Source organism: Pogona vitticeps, chromosome 5 (genome assembly GCF_051106095.1).
Source record: "Pogona vitticeps strain Pit_001003342236 chromosome 5, PviZW2.1, whole genome shotgun sequence".
Taxonomy (NCBI): Eukaryota; Metazoa; Chordata; class Lepidosauria; order Squamata; family Agamidae; genus Pogona; species Pogona vitticeps.
The window spans coordinates 49516120-49535803 of record NC_135787.1 but is presented as its reverse complement, the minus strand read 5'-3'; the positions used below and the strand labels follow the sequence as shown (position 1 = coordinate 49535803).

The 19684-nt window shown below is 39.3% G+C and overlaps 1 protein-coding gene across 4 annotated transcripts in view; it reads left to right on the top strand.

Moving 5' to 3' along the window:
• FSTL5 (follistatin like 5) overlaps window positions 1-19684 on the top strand; it is a 478043-nt gene that overhangs the window by 386992 nt on the left and 71367 nt on the right. For all 4 annotated transcript variants that reach the window (XM_073001505.2, XM_073001502.2, XM_073001506.2 and 1 more), the window contains exons 8-10: window positions 2224-2344; window positions 12315-12476; window positions 15799-15933. In XM_073001505.2, the coding sequence (XP_072857606.1) occupies window positions 2224-2344; window positions 12315-12476; window positions 15799-15933 (418 nt within the window). The remainder of the gene's footprint in view (window positions 1-2223; window positions 2345-12314; window positions 12477-15798; window positions 15934-19684) is intronic.

Genomic DNA, 19684 nt, shown 5'->3' with positions numbered 1-19684 from the left:
TGAAATATTGTACTTTTGTATTCACAATTCAAAAACTCAGAAAATGCCCTGATGTTGCTACACAATATCATGCTTGTATTGACAACAGGAAAAAGGATGCCAAACTTTGCATAGCAAAGGGCAACACCAATGGCAGCAGTAAAGGTGGTCTAAAGGATAACCTCTTCTGGTCACTACTGGAGATGGGGGTATTCGTATACGAATACAAATATCCCCGCGTAGCTGGAGTGAACAAGTTCTTAGAAAGAATTCAAGCAACCTTTCCTCTGCAAAACTGATTACAAAACCCTGAAGAGTTTTTTTTTAAAAAAGAAAGGAAAATTATTTACATTTTTCTAAAAAGTAAAGAAAAACAATTATTATTCACCTCTTGACAGCAAAGTACTGAGTAACTTTCATATGGATACCTCCTGTGATACAGTGATGGATTAGGGTTCAGAAGGCCTAGGTTGAAGTTCCTGCTCAGCCATGGAAGCATACTGGGTGGGTGGAACTGGTAAAACCACTCCTTAAATATCACACTTATCTTGAAAGCTCTATCAAGGTCACTGTAAGTCAATTCCAACTTGAGAGGACAACTTTCATATCCTGTTATGTATTTTGATTCTCTTTGTTCTCATTGCTGTATACGTATTATATTTAATACCACTTCAAATGTTCTGGGGTTTATTAGAGCAGAACACTACCTAACGAATAAAAACTTAATGGTCAGAAGATGAATCTTCTCTTGTTTTAAGGCAATCCTGAACAGCATATGACCCACCAAGAGTAACACAGGCAATCAGTCATATATGATGGTCTGTTCAGAGCTTAACAAATCAATCTCCTATTTTTGCTAGCATTTCAAGGACCCCAAATATTGGCTGAAATCTTGTTGATTAGCATAGTGCGTTGCATTAGAGTAACCCCATTGGGCCAGTGGAGATTTGCTGAGTTAAGCAAACTTGTATAAGCTCCATTGATTCAAATGAGCCTGCTCTAGTTGCAACTTACTTTCATGCAGTATGTTGCCACTAGAGTAGAACCCATTTGAATCAATGGAACACTAAGCTACAGAATTTCAGCCAATGTGTTTGCTTATGATCATGATCTGGCAGTGTACAATAAATACACTCGGCTGTGGAGCACCCTCCCTACCGAAATTTGGCTGGCACCCTCGCTGGGCATTTTCAAAAGCCAGCTGAAAACTTGGCTATTCAAGCAGACCTTCCCTTCAGTCAATTAAGTCATTCTTATTTTTTATTTCTCTTCGTTTTGATTTCAGCCATCTTGGGATTGTTTGCCTTAAATTAATTGTTAAAATTGTAAATCTACGATATTATATTTTATATCATGTTGTTTTTATCTATGTAAAACTGTGTATATTTTAAATTGTTTTTATTTTGTATGTTGTGAGCCACCCAGAGTCTATGTCTAGATGGCGGCATATAGATAGATAGATAGATAGATAGATAGATAGATAGATAGATAGATAGATAGATAGATAGATAGATAGATAGATAGATAGATAGATAGATAGATAGATAGATAGATAGATAGATAGATAGATAGATAGATAGATAGATAGATAGATAGATAGATAGATAGATAGATAGATAGATAGATAGATAGATAGATAGATAGATAGATAGATAGATAGATAGATAGATAGATAGGAAGTCCAGACTATGTTTACTTTGATAGGACACATGCTGGGAAGTCCAGGTTGTAATTTTTGAAGGTGTGGCATTTCTGGAAGAATGCCAGAACTCTTAACTTATTTTCAAAAGGTTCTTATGTGCAAGCTTTCTGTCCAAAACATTGACTTCTGAGACAGGGTCTATCTTCTGTTTGTAACCCTCTCATCCTCTCTCCACTGTTGCCTCTCTTTTTTATGCCACAAAAGGGGAAAATCTGTTAAAAAGAGGAGGAATAACTACACCACATTATTTGACTGGGAGTGTTAAGAGCTATCCATCTGGAAATTGCCCATGGTCACAGTAATTGGCTGATAATCTTGATCACTGAAGCAGAATTTGCCATGTGATAGATCTTCAGCTCAGTTTCTGTCCTCATGGTCCTGATATATTTCCAGTGGAGTTTTGGCGCTGAGTAGGTTGTTGGCTCTGAGATTATATATTCATTACCATTTATTTCATAACTGATTATTTAAGATTAGTGGAAAAGCTATCCAAGTACCATCCAAGTAATTGTGAATGCCTTGTTATTCTCCTTTCTCTTCAGGATTTTGGTGATGATGGGTCCTTGTATATTACTAAGATTACTACAACTCACATGGGAAATTACACCTGCTATGCAGATGGATATGAGAAACTCTATCAGACTCATATTCTTCAAGTGAATGGTAAGGAAAGATGTTCTAATAAACAAATTGTGCAGTAATCTTTAGAATTAATTCAGTAGACTGTTTTGGTTCCTTAATTGTTATCTGAAAGCCAAACAGAAGATATAGACATGGATAATACTTTTTCATTAACATTTCCTCTTCTGTAAACAAGCCTGCAGGAAAATATGATTTAATCACCACATGCAGCAGCCTTAAAAAATAATTCTTAATGAAAAGAACAAGAAAGACCACACAGTTTATTTACTCTTTATTTTGAGCTCTTAATACTATTAAACAACATAAACTCTTAGCATGTGTTGCTTAGAATAATAGACTCCTATACAGGTTGTATAGCTTAATTGCACAGACTTGTACAAACATCTGTTTTTAGCATGTTTGGTTTTCTGTAACACCACATGCTTTTCAAAGATAAATCTATCCTCATATCAAAAATGCTGATCCATCTCATGTTGTCAAAAAACGGTACTACTGCAACCAGAGCTCAATAGCCATGGATGCCATTCTCTCTGTGGAGCTGCTTACAATGGCAGTGTTTTAAAATGAGAAGTTTGAAGAGCCTCCTCAATAAATAAAACATTATATATGTTTAGTTTCTTAGAGCCAAAGTTTCTCTGAATACTTGGTGACTCTCTACTAGCCAGTTACTGTCAATTCTTGTAGATGTAGGAAGAAAGGAAGACTTGTTTGGTAGTTGAGATACCATCAAACTTCAAGGGAATACAAAGAAGAGAAAATGGCTTTCTCTGCACTACCCATTTCTGTATCATTCCAACAGAGGAAGGGATTTTGTGACTGAAAATAGATTCTTGTGGGATTGCTATTTATCATCCAGGATGCCATTCAATGGCTGAAAAGTGATTGCACTGGAAAGTGATTAAACTGGAGCAGTCTCCCTGAGCAGATACTTCTGTCTGCCAGGGAATTGCTCCAGCCTGGCCCCAAAATATAGAACCCCTTCAGCTGGACCAAAAAGGTCCAGCTTGGACACATATTGGGGTTGGGATGGAACACATTTCCCCATGCAGCATGATGGCTGGGAAACAGATTGCACTGGATTGCTCCAAAAACTGTCCAAATTGCAATTTATTTCCCATGTGATCAGACCCTTCATTATTTACTGCAAAGATGCCTCTGCATATAATCAATTCTAATCACAAATTGTCTGTAATTGTATAGTGTCTCTGAAGTGATTTTTAAAAATGTCTCCTCTGCAAAACTGTTCATGTATGAATTTATACTTGGTATATTTGAGTTAAGGTAAAGGTAATGGTTCCCCTTGACATTTAGTCCAGTTGTGTCCAACTCTAGGGCGTGGTGCCCATCCCCATCTCCAAGCCGTAGAGCCAGCATTTGTCCATAGACAGTTTCTGTGGTCATGTGGCTAGCATGACTAGACATGGAATGCCGTTACCTTCCCACCAAGGTGGTACCTATTTATCTACTCGCATTTATATGCTTTTGAACTGCTAGGTTGGCAGGAGCTGGGACAAGCGACGGGAGCTCACTCCGTCGCGTGGATTCGATCTTATGACTGCTGGTCTTCTGACCTTGCAGCACAGAGGCTTCTGTGGTTTAACCTGCAGCGCTGCCCTGTCCCAGTTACATTTGAGTTAAACTGGGCCAAAATATGAAGCTTAATGCATTGGTTGGATTAAAAGGCAATTTAATAAATTATGTTTGTGGATCTAAGTATCTCCAGGCAAAAACATCACTACTTGTAGTTTAGGAAAATTATTAATTAAAGTAATGGCACTTGTACAACAGAAAAGTCAAAAGATGGGTAATGAGTTAATGAGGCTTGGCTGATCTTTGAGATCTAATGTGAGAGACTTTTGAAAATGATTTAATCAGATTTTAAGGGCTTTTACAACTTCACGTGAATATGCTGCAATTTTTACCATTATTTTCCTTTTAAACATTTTTATACCAAACTCCCCTTTGTTTTTGTTCTGCTTTGAGAGGGTCTAAGTGTGAAAAGGGTTTCAGTGCCTTGTTTGGAAGGCAAATCAACATTTACAGTGAAAATGTAATTTTTTAGCCATGTATTAATCCTTACCACCACCACACAATTGCTTCCAAATTATTTGAGTTTCCAGCATTTCCTCCACCTGGGTTGAGCTGTACCAACTCCTGCATCCTGGTCAGTTTCATCTGAGTTGTGCAGCAGGGGAGTGAAACTGACCAGGAATAGAGATCCTGAAGGTTTATGTGCTAAGGGTTTTAAAAGCAATGCTTTATTTTGGTTGTTGTGGGTTTTTCAGGCTCTTTGGCTGTGTTCTGAAGGTTGTTCTCCCTAACGTTTTGCCAGTCTCTGTGGCTGGCATCTTCAGAGGACAGCTCTCTGTGCTCTGGTGTAGTTGGCTCGGGAGTGCAGCGTCCCAAGCCAACTACACCAACTACAACCTACAAACAGTATTCAAGCCCACCACAGAAATACAACAAATGTTACAGTCAGCAAAGGACAGAAGGGACCCCCTCACCATTGCAGGAGTATACCAGATACCTTGCAGTTGTGACCAGGTATATATTGGAACCACAAAACGAAGCATCCACATCAGAATCAAAGAACATGAGAGACACTGCAGACTAAAACAACCAGAAAAATCTGCAGTAGCTGAACATGCCCTAAAACAAACTGGACATGAAATTCTATTTCAAAATACTGAAATACTGGACAACACCAAGAATCATTATGTCAGACTGCACAGGGAAGCCATTGAAATCCACAAGCACCAGCAGAACTTCAACAAAAAAGAGGAAAGTATGAAGCTCAACAAAACTTGGCTCCCAGCTCTCAAAAATACAGCGTGCAAAAGGTCAACGAACTCCACCCAGCCACAAGGACAGGGGATCACTACACACAAAAGACCAGCTAATGACACCCATCAACCACAGTGACAGATAATCTCTTCTCCTTATCACAACAATACACCCACAACAAGACACACTAATCACCCATCTACAGAAAAAGACAAAAGCCTATCTCACAGCCATAAATACTTCACTCCCAAGCCAGCTACACCAGAGCACAGAGTGCTGTCCTCTGAAGATGCCATCCACAGAGACTGGCAAAACGTTAGGAAGAACAACCTTCAGAACATGGCCAAAGAGCCTGAGAAAGAAATTTGTTTCTTCATGCAAGAAACAGAAATAGATTTGTACTTGTATGTTTACAGATTAATTCCCCTTTCTTTCCCCAAATTATCCATTTTGGGTTTAGGGGGGTTGGGGTTTCAACAGAAAAAAGAGACAAGGCATGGAATGGGAAAGGTTATTGTTAGTTAATGTGAACATATGTGCATGTATGAGTGTATAGAATTGCCTGTGATTACTGGATTTCCATCCTTTGGCAAAAAAAAGGGAAGGGAAATACACCCCAGTGCATCTCATTTATTTAGAATAGTGCTGTATCAATAGGAAAGTATATATGTTTTTTAAAATTAAAAAAGTAGAGTGCACGAAAATAGAGGAAGTGGGGTTCTCCACTGTCGCTTCCAATGCCACAACCTACCAAACATGTGGGTTGTCACCTCAGAGAACATCATCCTCAGCCCTATTTTGGTGAGAATTAACCATCCACACTGGTTACAAAATCAGTTAATAGTGCTCTGAATCATGTAACCCTACCACTCTGCCCCATCCCCCCAAAAAGAGCAAGACAGCTCTAAAAAGGGGCAGGATGGATCATGTAGACACATGAAACCAAAAAGTCATCCAGATAGTGAGCTATTATGCCAATGGGGTCATGTTCCCCTAACCCAAACCTCTGTGGGCTTTGTGGCTGATTGGAGATTTCAGCAAAACCGGGCTGCAAATTAGAATGGCAAATGCTTGCATTTAGAAATGTCTCTGTCCCCACTAGTTCTAATATTCTGTTTCCTAGCAGGCATTCAATTTTGATTTGACCTGAAATAATGTGGAAGCAGAATAATTGATGTAGAACACTGACAGGGAGCAATTGATGTTTTCAATAATGTCACAGACAAAAGACATTTACGATTTTATTGGTTTATGCATAATTGATAGAATTTGTCCCACAATTTTTCATTTAAAGTTTAGTCTATTGCTAAAGAAGCACAAGGTACAAATAATACAACATAAGTCCAGTAGTTCTTTTTCATGTTGTATAGAGAGTTTCTGCTTTACTGTAGCCAGTAAAAAGAAAGGCAAAAGAAGAGGAGGAGAAGAAGAAAAGTAAAACAATGGTCAGAAAATGATGAATATTTCAAGATTTTAATTTTTTATTCAGTTATAGAGGCCAAAATCCTGTTGACAATTTATTTGCACATAAACGATGTTATTCACCATAGAGAATTGTTGCTAACTAAACAAGGTACTGGTCACATTACAAGATATGCTGCTGCTGTTGTTGAATAGGTTGCACATCTCATGATACAACTGATGCCCTGTTATTTATTAGCAATTTGCCATGATGTATTTATGCAACTTAAATTATTCATGCTTAAATCAACAAGATTCTTAATTAAATTGGGACTTACTGCATCCACAGGGTATAACAGTGTATACTATCTGCCCTTACTCTCTCCCCTTATACCATTGAATAAGGAACCCAAAAATTTCCTGTTTCATTATTATTTTATTACTAAGTTTGTGACCACTTCTGGACCTGGTGCCACCCACAACAGAATTGGGAGGAAGTAATGTGGCCTCAAATCCTATTGACATTTTATACTCATGAATCATAGAATACTTTAGGATTCACACTTTAAGGTGTCTTCTAATTTCCAGGCTGATATTTCAGTTTGAGTAACTAGAAAATAAAGACACTACCTGGTAAAAAAAGGAGCAGCTGGGCTATACAAGAACCAAAATTTAATTTTTGCTATTTCAAACACAATTCAGGCCTTCTCACTTTGCACAGGATTATTAACAAGGTACAAAACACATCAAAGTAATTTCTTGGTTACCAGCGTAATTATAATAGGCTATCATGCTGAGCTCATTTCTTATGAACAGTTGGTAACATCTGAAAATGCATAAATCCATTTTGCAATAGACAAATTTATTTGTAATTTGTTAATAATTTATAGTTCGTACTTTTACATGCCAGCAACTATTTTTAAGATGGACTTGGAGTGTTTGTCATTGTTTTTGTTGTTGATTTTATTAAAACTAATTAAATAAAAATGTTTTCATTTATTCTTTGCTCACTTTATTTTCTTAAATAATTTCAGTTCTGTTCATGCAAAATAAACAGTAAACAAATTGTTTAGATGGCAAAAAATGAATTAAATACTCATATTGCATATTTGGTTGTTATTAAAATACATCTACTGCTGACATGTCTCCTTTGCTATTATTTACACTTTTCTGGGTTCTTTTTTAAAAAAAACTAAATGAACACTTGTTCCTATAATAATCTGCCCACACCTTCAGATGGAGTCTGATATGTTTCCTGGAGTACCATCTCCTTCAGAGGCAAAGCTGATATCAGTCCACTGGCTTTTCAGCCATGGTACCTACTTGTGAAAAATTCTTCCCTGGTGAATTTGCATAATGTTTTCTCTCCAGTATTAGGTGGAAACATTTTAATGCACCATTTAAATTTTATCAATCTTGTTTTATAAACCATCTTTAAGTTAGAAGAAAGTCAATGCAACTAAAAAAAATTATAACTATCCTTGAAGGCTTTCATGGCAGGAATCTGATGGTTGTAGGTTTTTCAGGCTGTTTGGCTGTGCATGTTAGACCTGGTGTTTCCCCCGAGCGAGGTGAGTGTGGTCTGATGGTGACTGACCTTGTGTCGGTCCCCTTGTCATGGTTTTATCACCGCCTAATTAAATGCAACCTCTCAGTGACTCTCCCTCCCCACAGGTAGCAAGGACCTATTTTAATGGTCCAACCTCAAAGGTTACTAGATCCTATAGGATTCCAGGACTCCATGAGAGGGATTCCGGCTGATCTGACTGGTGCTCCTGTCGAGGCTCTGGTTGATGGCTGGCTTGCCACTGCTACTAGGGCTGTTGACATGATCGCTCCTAAACACCCTCTTCATTGCAGAGCTCGTTCCGCGCTCTGGTTTAACCAGCTGCTGCGAGCTATGAAGCAAAGTAGGAGAAGACTAGAGTGCAAGTGGAGATGAAACCCGACAGGTTATAATCAAAAAGCTGTCAGGATCGCGACTAACTGTTACCTTACCAGGGTGAGGGCTGCCGGTAGAGCTTACTTTGCTGTCCGGATAAGTGAAGCTTCAAATCAGCAAGCAGAACCTTTCCGTATAGTCTGTGATCTATCTGGAATTGGTCTGATTGATAGGCCTCCAACTAATATTTCACCTGACCAATTTGAAGCATTTTAAGATCTAAAGTGGAGGCTATCCGTTAGAAGCTCTTTCTTTTTTTGAACACAGTAGATCGAGCAGACCACATCCAGCGTTCTGCCTTGCCCAATGAGATTCAATCTCTTTCAGCCTGTGACACCAGATATGGTGGACAAAGTGCTTGACCGCTATTGTGCCACCACCTCTGGACAAGACGGAGGTCTTGAGAGTGGGTGGCTCCAATGCCAGTGGTTTGGGGAAGTCCCTCTCTTTTGTGGGGGTGACTCTCATCACAAAGAATTTGGTTCGCAGTCTGGGGGTCCATCTTGACCCGGTGCTTACCATGGAAACCCAGGTAGCGTCAGTGGTCCGTACCACCGATTTCCATCTTTGGAAGATTGCCCAGTTGCATCCCACTTGATATGGGGATCCTCCCCACTCTGGTCCATGCACTTGTAGTCTCGAGATTAGACCACTGTAATCTACATGGCCTACCTACAGTGGCCACTGTAATCTACATGGGCCTACCTTTGAGATTGATGTGGAAGCTTCAAATGGTGCAGAGCATGGCGGCCAGACTTCTTACTGGGATGATAAAACATCAACATATCTCCCCTACTCTGGTTGCCCTACATTGGCTGCCCATTCATTTCTGCATTGATTTCAAAATACTAATGATGACATATAAAGCCCTAAATGGTTTAGGACCTCAAACAGTTTAGGGCCTCCTCCCACCTATATCTACCCGAATCACTCACTTTAGTCAAGATGGGCAGCTAAGGGGCCTAACATCGAGGGAGGCCCAAAGAGAAAAAAACAAGAAAGCAGGTCTTCTCGGCAGTGGCCTCTCGCCTCTTGCCCAGTCTCCACCCAGAAATTTGTCTGGCTCCCTCGCTGGGTGTTTTTAAGAGCCAAATCAAGATCTGGCTCTTTAGGCAGGCCTTCCCTCCTGTCGATGCCTAATTTATTTGTTATTTTCAAATGTATTAATGTTGTTGTTTTATTTTTTATTAGTCTTGTGTGTTGTTAGCCATCCAGAGTAGACTTTGGTCTAGATGGGTGGGATATAAATTAAACAAACAAACAAACAAACAAAGAGTGGAGATGGTTATCTATTTTCATGTGGTAGTTGCAATGTATTAAATGAGAAAAAAGGATGTACAAATATTAGCATGGCATTTTTAAATTTGAGACTTGATAATTTAACCCAAATTTTGTTGGAGTAAAAAAAACAACTTATGGTCTATATATTTCTCTCTCTTTTTTGAGGGAGGGGAATATTGTTACCTAGGATGAAATGTGAAGTTACTGAAGTCTGCAAAATCTTAATAATATTAGGTAGACTTTTTGACCAAACTCCGGGAGGCAGCGGAAGACAGGAGGGCCTGGCGTGCTCTGGCCCATGGGGTCATGAAGAGTCGGACATGACTTAATGACTAAACAATAACAGACTTTTAGAATCTTGTGAATAGTGTATGTATGGTACTATGCTTTTCTTATAAAAATTAACTGAATTAGGTGATATAGCTAAAATCAGTCCAGATATACATTTGTGCAATCCTTTAAGCAATGATTTAGATTTTTCAACGTCTTCCACTGCTCTGCATGCTGCTTTCTAGCCTACCCACCCCACAAATCAGGCTCCATGCATGCAAAGGTGTAAATTTCTGTGGAGGTATGTGAATTTCTCAGGCTTCATCATGTTTCCCTACACCGTGTTACCCTTATTGCAATTCAGGCCAGCCTTTTTTTGCTCAAAAAAATATGTATATAATTTTGTACCCATTTTCAAAACAGATGCATTTTTGGTATAGAATTTTTTTCCAAGGTAGCTTTTGTGTGAGGTTTCTTCCTGACTTGCTTACATTTTACATTTTGGTGTGTGTGTGTGTGTGTGTGTGTGTGTGTGTGTGTGTGTGTGTGTGTGTGTGTGTGTGTGTGTGTGTGTGTGTGTGTGTGTGTGTGTGTGTGTGTGTGTGTGTGTGAGAGAGAGAGAGAGAGAGAGAGAGAGAGAGAGAGAGAGAGAGAGAGCGAGCGAGCTCTAAAACCTGGAAAAGTCCAGATTTCTAACCACAGTTCTGTACTTGATTCTGAGACATGTGATTTGGATAACCTTACAGTTGAACATGAACTCCAAATTTTTCACCATTTTCTGGCACACAGGCTATGAACCGGTTCATCTTCGAATATAAACTATAATGTTGAGAGTTAACCCTTTGAAATTGGTGGTTAGAATTTATTTTGACACTTACATTTATCTCTTAAAAGAGCACAGCATCAAATGATCCATGTATTAAAATTTAATTAATAAGGATCATAGTGGAAATAAATAATCTGAAAAGATGGGAGCAAGCAATCAATTTTAATTGGAGAGCTTTATTGTTCATATATATTTGTATATGACAACTCATATTTTACAATTACATCACACAATAGCTTTGCCTTACAATATAAATCCTAGCTGAGACAAAAGTGCAGTAATAAATGACTAAATATAATCCTCTGATTACCACTCAGGCATGAAATGTGTTATTTTCCCTCACTAATTAAGTATTGATTTTGACTTTCTCCTTTTTAGTTTAGTCATACAAAATTACTGAACAATATTTGTGCAAACTTTCTGCTCTACAAAATGTTCAGAACACTGTATTTTGCCAGATATGGCAGAGATTTTCCTTGTGAGCTCCAGAGCTTGAAACACTTAAGTGACAGAAAAGAAGGGTTGGGATGAATTAAGGCTGAGGAAAATGTATGCAGACCTCCAAAATCTCAATTGGCTAGGTATGTGGCAGTGAGTGAAGAAGGGGAACATGGCCATTTTCATACTCTGGTTCACTTATGGATTCTAGGCTTCTCAAATAGGGAGTGTTTTTTCCTCAAAGCATTTAAACAAAATGATAATAGTTGTTTCTAAATTTCTTTTTGTCTGTACAATTTAGTTGATGTGCATAAGATTTGAAAGAAGCTCAGAGCCAGTTAACTTGACATCAATACCAGGAAAGACTCCAGAACAGATGTTAATTGTTGGACTGTAAGCACTTAGAGAAGAATGCTATGATTTCTGAGACCCAGCAAGGGTTTTTCAGGAACAAATCATGCCAGACTAATCTTACCTTTTTTGTGATAGAATCACAAGCTTGGTAGATTAGAGAAATGTTGTGGGTATGTTGTGTCTTGATTTCAGTAAAGCTTTTGACAAATTCTCCTATGATATCAATGTCCCCAGATTGGTAAAATGAGGACTAGGTGATTATACTATTCTTTGGATTGTAGGTGGTTGACAAGCTGTACCTACACCACAACATGCTTTGCAGGAATCTGCTCACCACACACACTAAAAATTGTGATTCCAAATGCCCTTTCCAGCAACACTGCATGTGATTATATATACCCTGTTCTCAGGAATATTGTGTGGAAAAAAAGATTGGCACCACTATGTCAAATGGGTAGAAACTCTGCCCGGACATTTAGCCAAGTGGCACATTCTCATACATACCCAACCTTTTCATGAAATTATTTCATTTCCATTAATTGGATTGTGCTAGAGTTCTAATAGTCTTTTTGCTAATGAACATGTATGTAAAATGTCTCATTGCTCCTCTGTTTTGACATGATACATGGCTCTAATGTAGTTCTACTTTTAATCACCTGTATTCCATTTGATGTATTATTATGTTGTATCTTCAGTTCCACCAGTCATACGAGTTTTTCCTGAAAGCCAAGCCAGGGAACCAGGCGTGACGGCTAGCCTTCGATGCCATGCTGAGGGTATCCCAAATCCAGTGCTTGGCTGGCTGAAGAATGGAATTGATATAACTCCAAAGTTATCCAAACAGTTAACTCTTCAAGGTAAAGGAGCACATTTCAATAATGTTCTGAACAGAAGAGGCTTGTCTTTTTTTTTAATCTGCAATGCAGAGGCTTTAGAAAGTAATGTGAATATATGTATATGGGTGTAATTTATTTATCATACCTTCAGACAGAGCCTTGAGCAACTATTGTGGTTAACTCCATCACCAATCTGGCAGTCTGGGGTCTCTCTTAACATACTGAGCAGTCTGGGGATCTCTCTTAGCTTTCTGAGCAAATACTTGTATCTGATGAAGTGAACTGCAGTCCACAAAATCTGTCAAATAATATTTGTTAGTCTTTTAGATGCTACAGCACTTTCTGTTGGTCTTGGCATATCAGGCTAACAAGGCTAATCCACCTGCAACAGTATCTCGGGCAGTGGTTCTCAAACTGGGGTCTCCAGATGTTCTTAAACTGCAACTCCAGAAATCCTGGCAAGTGGTGAAGGCTTCTGGGAATTGCAATCCAAGAACATCTGGATGCCCCAGTTTGAGAACCACTGATCTAGGGTGAAAAGTAACATTATGGCCAGAATCCTACTGGTGATGTAAGTGTGCATGAATGAAATCATGCAATGAATTGCAATAAATTTACAAGGTGTTAGCTGTGTGTGACGTCTTGTTAATTAGTGGTTTTTCAACACTGGAATTCATGTCATTTCACATGCACATGTGTAAATCACATTAGGATTCCAATCAGTAAATTATAAAAATGGGATAGTCTTCTAAAAAACAGGTGCATAAATTAACGTCAAACAAAGTATTTTTCCAAATAGAAAACCATTTATTATTTAGCAACTGCCCTCCTATCTCCTTGAAATTATGCTCTTATTGAGGGGGTGCAGCATAATTGCACACCATCATTTACATAGAGGTGAATTGGACTTTAGTGAAACTCTAGTGCATGAATGCTTTTAGAGTGTGACCAGATTGACAAATGCTCTTGAAAATGCTCCAGGATTGGGACATAATGATTCACATTATTTTCTGTTGACTGTATGAAGTTGACTGCATGACGTTGATTTTCTGTTGACCATATGATATAGTCATACTGACTACGTAATGTAAGAGTCAATGCAAATCAGCCTGGACTTCTCCCCTCAATCTAAAGTTTTTTCCTCCACTGCTAAGCCTTGTACTTGCATTGACATTAGTTCAAGCAGTCTGATTACATAAATCAATGCATTTCTGCAGATACACATACACTCTGCCTCCATCTCCCACCTGTGCTTTGTCATTCCAAATACCTTCCACCCCCACCTTGGGGAACTCATTAGTCTCTTTTGCCTTAGAAGGGAGGGTGAGCCAGAGCCAGTCCTGCAGCATTCACTTGTTCCCTGTTGCAGTGAGAGGCTCCACTTGCTCAGCCAAATCTCAATCCCCAGCCCTTTGTCTTTATTTTTCAGCAAAGGCTATGCTGGAGTGATGATGCTTAGGTGGCAGAAGGAAGGCAATGGCATGGCAGGTGGGGGACCATCTCAAAACTGCAGGAGTGGTCTTTTCTAACCATGCTGCTTATTTTCTTTTTATTGGCTTGGGCCCGCACGGTTGTGCCATGGCACCTAGAGATGAGGGGGTGGGGTGGGGGCGGGAGAGAGAAATTGCCACTTTGTTTACAGTTTATTTAGGTAGCTTTCCTGTAACAGTGTCTCCTGCAAATCTGGGTGGCTTACAGGAGAGTTATATTTACAAGTTGCAAACAAAGCTGTTTGCCAACTTACTTCTCTGTCTCTTCTAACTACTGTGTGACCAGTCAAGGCAAATTTACCCTGGGAAGCCTGACTTCCCAGGTGCAACTTGTCACGATTACACATGGCCCCTGATTGTTTCACCAAACTAGGAGCTCACACTACATGCCCCTCAGCTGCCACCAGTTAATTTCATCAACAATTGCTATTATTAATAATAGCTGCTCAGACCATATGTCATTTTAAAAGAACCAAATATAAATTGTTTATTGATACAGGTGTTGACAGAACAAGGAATATTGTTAACTCTTAAACAAACATTCTTTATTCACCCTCAACCACCATTCTCCTGCCCAAACTCCGAAACTCTCTCAACTTTCTGACACCCCAAATCTCCCTTTCAAAACCCTATCTATGTCTATCTAAACTCCTCCCCGTCCTGCTGAGTCTCTTATACCTCATGACTCCGCCCCTTCAGCACTCCCGTTGCTTTATGCAAATTGCGTATGACTATTCATGACATAGGCAAATGCCACACAACTTAACTGTGGCTATAGTCACATTTTTCTCACACAATTACAGGTGTGGATTCACTGATGAACACATTCTCCCTTTGCCCATTATAACCAATGTAATTAGCCTGAGGACTTTTGGCAATAGAGGGAATTACTAGGCTATCAGAGAACAGCAAAGGCAAGTTTTAAGCTGCTAGACTTAAGGATCTGTATTAAGATGTTAGAGAAAGAATGGTAGCATTCCAGAGCATGAAAAACTTGCTAGGGAACTTCCCATGGTAGATTTGTAGTTGTCTGGAGACCTGGAGACATTGTAAGAAAAAACCTCCAGAAACTTTAGGCTGTGTAGATTGATCTTCTTTCCTTCATATCACAGACCACTGCTTTATGCTTGCCCACAGCTGCGCATACACCTTGGGAACATGCTTTTCTTAAGCCATATAAGTACCTAGGCAACAAGTTGGGCTGTTGCTGGACTGCACTGATCTGAACTCTCATGTGGAGATGCCTGCCCATGGTAAAAGTGCTTTTGCAAGAGCAAAGGCTACCCTTAGGTCCTCCAGAAGCAACACTCATTCCCAAATTGCTTGCAATGAGTCCACAGTAAATAAAACTGGCCCTAAAGAATGCTTTGTTGTGGTCAAACACCCAAGGGAAAAAAAATAAAGGGGTGCATTTGAGAGCCACTGTCTTACACAAGTTGCAAAAAGTGTTATCTTCTCCCTTTGAAACTGGGCTGACTATATTTCTGTGTGATCACTTTTAGAGCCTATATCCCAATGCCAGCTTCTTTTAACTATATCCCTCTTGGAGTGATCACATCTGCATTAGTAGAAATATGGTGATGTGTGCATGTTGAAAGTGAAGCAGAAATATCTGTTGTTTTGCTATCCAGAGAAATAAAAGACCTTGTTTCACCAACTAATCACACTTTTCTAGAATGGTCTGGTGTGTCCCAATGTGAACTGTCAGGAAGAGTGAGCAATTAAATAGTCACACTTGCTGGTACATGCAGTTAAATGGATGCACGTGAAGTCAAAGGCGAGACACATTATTTTTCAAGACACGGTGATACAACTAAGATTGTAATTTAAATGTTGTGTTCTTCTGTGTGCAGCAAATGGCAGTGAGGTCCACATTAGCAATGTTCGCTATGAAGATACAGGAGCATACACATGCATTGCAAAGAACGAGGCGGGAGTAGATGAAGACATCTCTTCACTTTTTGTGGAAGATTCTGCTCGAAAGACCCGTATGTATCATTTTAAATGTCATCTTGGGGCTAAGGAAGAAAAGATAATTGCTAAGAAGTGATGGTAAATTGTGATTTATACTTACATAAGCAAAGGCTTTTTCATTCTGTAATACACAGGGAAATCTCTAGTGTGTGTGCTGACTGAGCCTAGATATTCAATGTGTTGTATCCAGCATGCCAGATTCATACATTAATTCTAAGGGAAAAAAATCATAGGAATAAGGTTTTGTTCATTAATTGTTTTTATTCTGGTAGAAGAATAAATTACTATTTCTTACCTTTAGTAGTTCCTGACAAGTAAATGTCATGGATGCCATCTCTCTTTCAGTGACAAATTATCCATCTGCTATCTTGACAAGGGAGTAAAATTAAATTAAATAGTCTCTAGTGAGGTTGTTTACTACCTCGCTGCAATAATTCTTTCATTGTAAATATACACCATCACCCTAGGCACCAACGTCTTGCAGATGTAAAAGCTCCCTCTTTCAGAAGCTTTCTGCACACCTAATCCATGCAATCTTGTGCTTATTCCCACTGATACCACTAGTCTTAAATACAGTCATCTGAATGTAATGTTTGTCAATACTGTTGTCAAGTCTGTTTATCTTTGAGTGGTGCTGTCAGTTGTCTTTTGCAAGTTAGAGGGGGGAAAATTAATTCCACTCTATTATTCTCTTGTCATTTTTTTTCCTGCTGTCACTTATTAAGAACAGTGTAGGAATGGGAGAAAGGAGCCAAATGTCTCTGCGCCAAATCTCTTGAGGAGTACACTCCAAGAAGCTAATACCTTGTCAACAAAGATACTTTGTGGTACAATGAGCAGAACTGTAGGCTCAAATATTACTAAGTCATTCGGTAGCCTTGTGTTAATCACTGTATCTTGATCTCACTTTCCATTGGGAAAAAAATTAAAGAAATTATATAGTACTCCTGTCATGGTTGTTTGGGCTGAATGAAACAACTATAGTCAAACACTCTTCTTATTTGAAAACATGGTATATGCGCATTAAATATCAAATTAGTAATGGGCACTGCATTGAGATAGAAGTTGTGAAACAGCCACCACAACAGATCACACATTTTAGCCCTGGCAGTATTGAGAATAAAACAGTAGTAAAAAGATGAAGCCCCACAGGAGAAGGAGAATAGGCAGCTCAACGACAAGTGAAGCCTCAGGGTTTTTCTGGGCAGTCCACTACTGAGACCTTGGAAGAGAGCTCAGGATGAATTCATTGGGGTCTGCATATCCCCTGCAGCTGCTTGAGCACCCATTTTACTTTCAGACAGAGTAGAGGAAGGATACTGCATCACTTTTAGGTGACCTGTTGCATTCAGCAATGTTCTGGATGAATGTGTTCTTTTTTTTAATCTGGATTTTGATTAGATGGGTCACAGTAATATTAAGGAATATCTCCCTCCCCCCCACTTTCTACTTTTTGCCTTCATCTTTTCTCCTTGTTGGTGCACTGCAAAGAAATGCCAAAATGCCTGTCGCATTTGTAGTCTGGTGGCAGAAATGGGAGGAACCAAGTATTTCTCAATTCAGATCAGTCTTTCTGTTCATGATAGGCCTTTGATGCATTCTGTCATCACAGGGAACAACATCCTTCAGTGTCTTTCCTGGGCATGTTTCTGGAGGCTAGCTTACAGAACCATTTAGAGCAGTGGTCTCCAACCTTGGGCCTGCAGATGTTCTTGGACTTCAACTCCCAGAAATCCTGGCCAGCAGAGGTGAGGGTGAAGGCTTCTGGGAGTTATAGACTAAGAACATCTGGAGGCCCAAGGTTGGTGACCACTGATTTAGACGGCATATCCATCTCTGTATTCTTTGCCAGTCATTGCGACCACTTTGCCACTTAGAGCAGTCTGGCAGATTTTTTTTTTCCTGGTAGAAAAAGGCGACCCTGCGCCACACCTGGAAAAATATACTCTCCGAAATATCAGCATTATGAACCCACTACTGAAGTTCACCCCTTCCCCGAAATTAGGTGCTGCATGACAACACCTGTCGCTGGTCTCAGCCCTTTGTCCTTTCCATCCACGGTTTGCTTTCCTTTCCTTTTCTTCTTAGTGCTGATTCAGAAACATGAAAATACCTATGTGGACACAAAAACAAGTCTGTTCAGGTGACCTTTGAAACAGTAGGGAATGGGCCAGTCCCAATCTGTATGACAAATACTCAGAGAGAGACTGAGGTGGGGAAGTATTCACTTACCCCTGTACCAAATGCTGCAGCCGTATTCAAATTTTGTTGTTCCAGGAATGGTTTCACAACACTGACTACTAGAAATTAATTAATCTGTTGATAGAGAGAAATGATTATCTTTTGTTGGTGTATTTCTTGAAAAATAAGTATTAGATCTTAATATATAAGACCATCAGTGAGTAACAAGCCCTCAAAAGGGAGGCAGATGAAATCTCTTTTATTCTCTTACTCAGGCCTAGCAAACACCACACAAAGCACCAGGAAAATGTTTACTTCCATTTCTCGCTCCCTTCCTTCCCATCTATCAAGCTAATTTGGTACATCAGCAGTCAGTACATGAGACCACAAAACACTTGTAAGGGCCTCCCTATGGTAGGTCTTGTTTAGTCTAAAACTCAGTCCCAATAATTCTCACATTTTCTTTGTTGCTGTGTGTTAGTTTTCAAAATAACTGAGCAGACATTTGCTGTGAACTTCAGATTTGATTGATTTCTGGCGTTTCCTTTCTAGAACTCAGACCAGGAGCGATGTGACAAAAGGATTAAAACCCAAATTGTCAATCAGAAAGAGATGTATTGATTTCAGCAATCATTTACTAGAAAATACATGCCAATTACCTGTATATGAAAGCTCTTAGCTGTTTTTTTTACCATGCTCTTGCTGATTCAGATGGCAAACATTGTCATTTTCTTATAAATATAGTACAGACAATCCAGCCTGTCCTAATAACTTTGAACTTACTTCCACTGATTTCAGTGAGAATGCCGATGCATGTGTTTAATTTTCACCCAGTGACGTCAGACCTCATAGCACTTGACTTATAATTATTATGGTGACCAATAATATACACTCCCTTATATTGGGTATAATGGCTATTCACCTGGACTGCCAACACTGTGATCCAAGTATTTACTTATGGTTTGAGCCATCATGTCACATGTGACTTATGGCAACTCCATGAATTCTGTTGTTTAGTCATTAAGTCATGTCTCACTCTTCGTGACCCCATGGACCAGAGCACGCCAGGCCCTCCTGTCTTCCACTGCGTCCCGGAGTTGGGTCAAATTCATGTTGGTAGCTTCGATGACACTGTCCAACCATTTCATCCCCTGTTGTCCCCTTCTCCTCTTGCCATCACACTTTCCCAAAATCAGGGTCTTTTCCAGGGAGGCTTCTCTTCTCATGAGATGGCCTAAGTATTGGAGTCACAGCTTCAGGATCTGTCCTTCGAGTGAGCACTTGGCATAGATTTCCTTCAAAATGGATAGGTCTATTTATTTATTTATTTATTTATTTATTTATTTATTTATTTATTTATTTATTTATTTATTTATCCCGCCTATCTAGTCACTAAGGACTACTCTAGGCGGCTTACAACAAAGTTAAAATACTATAAAAATAAAACAACAAATTACAAAACAGGTAAAAGCAAAAAGACAATAAAAGATAAGAAAATCAAAAGTAATCTGGTAAGAAGGCCTGCCGAAACATCCAGGTCTTTAGTAGATTCTTAAAAGTGCCCAGCGAGGGAGCTCCGTGAAT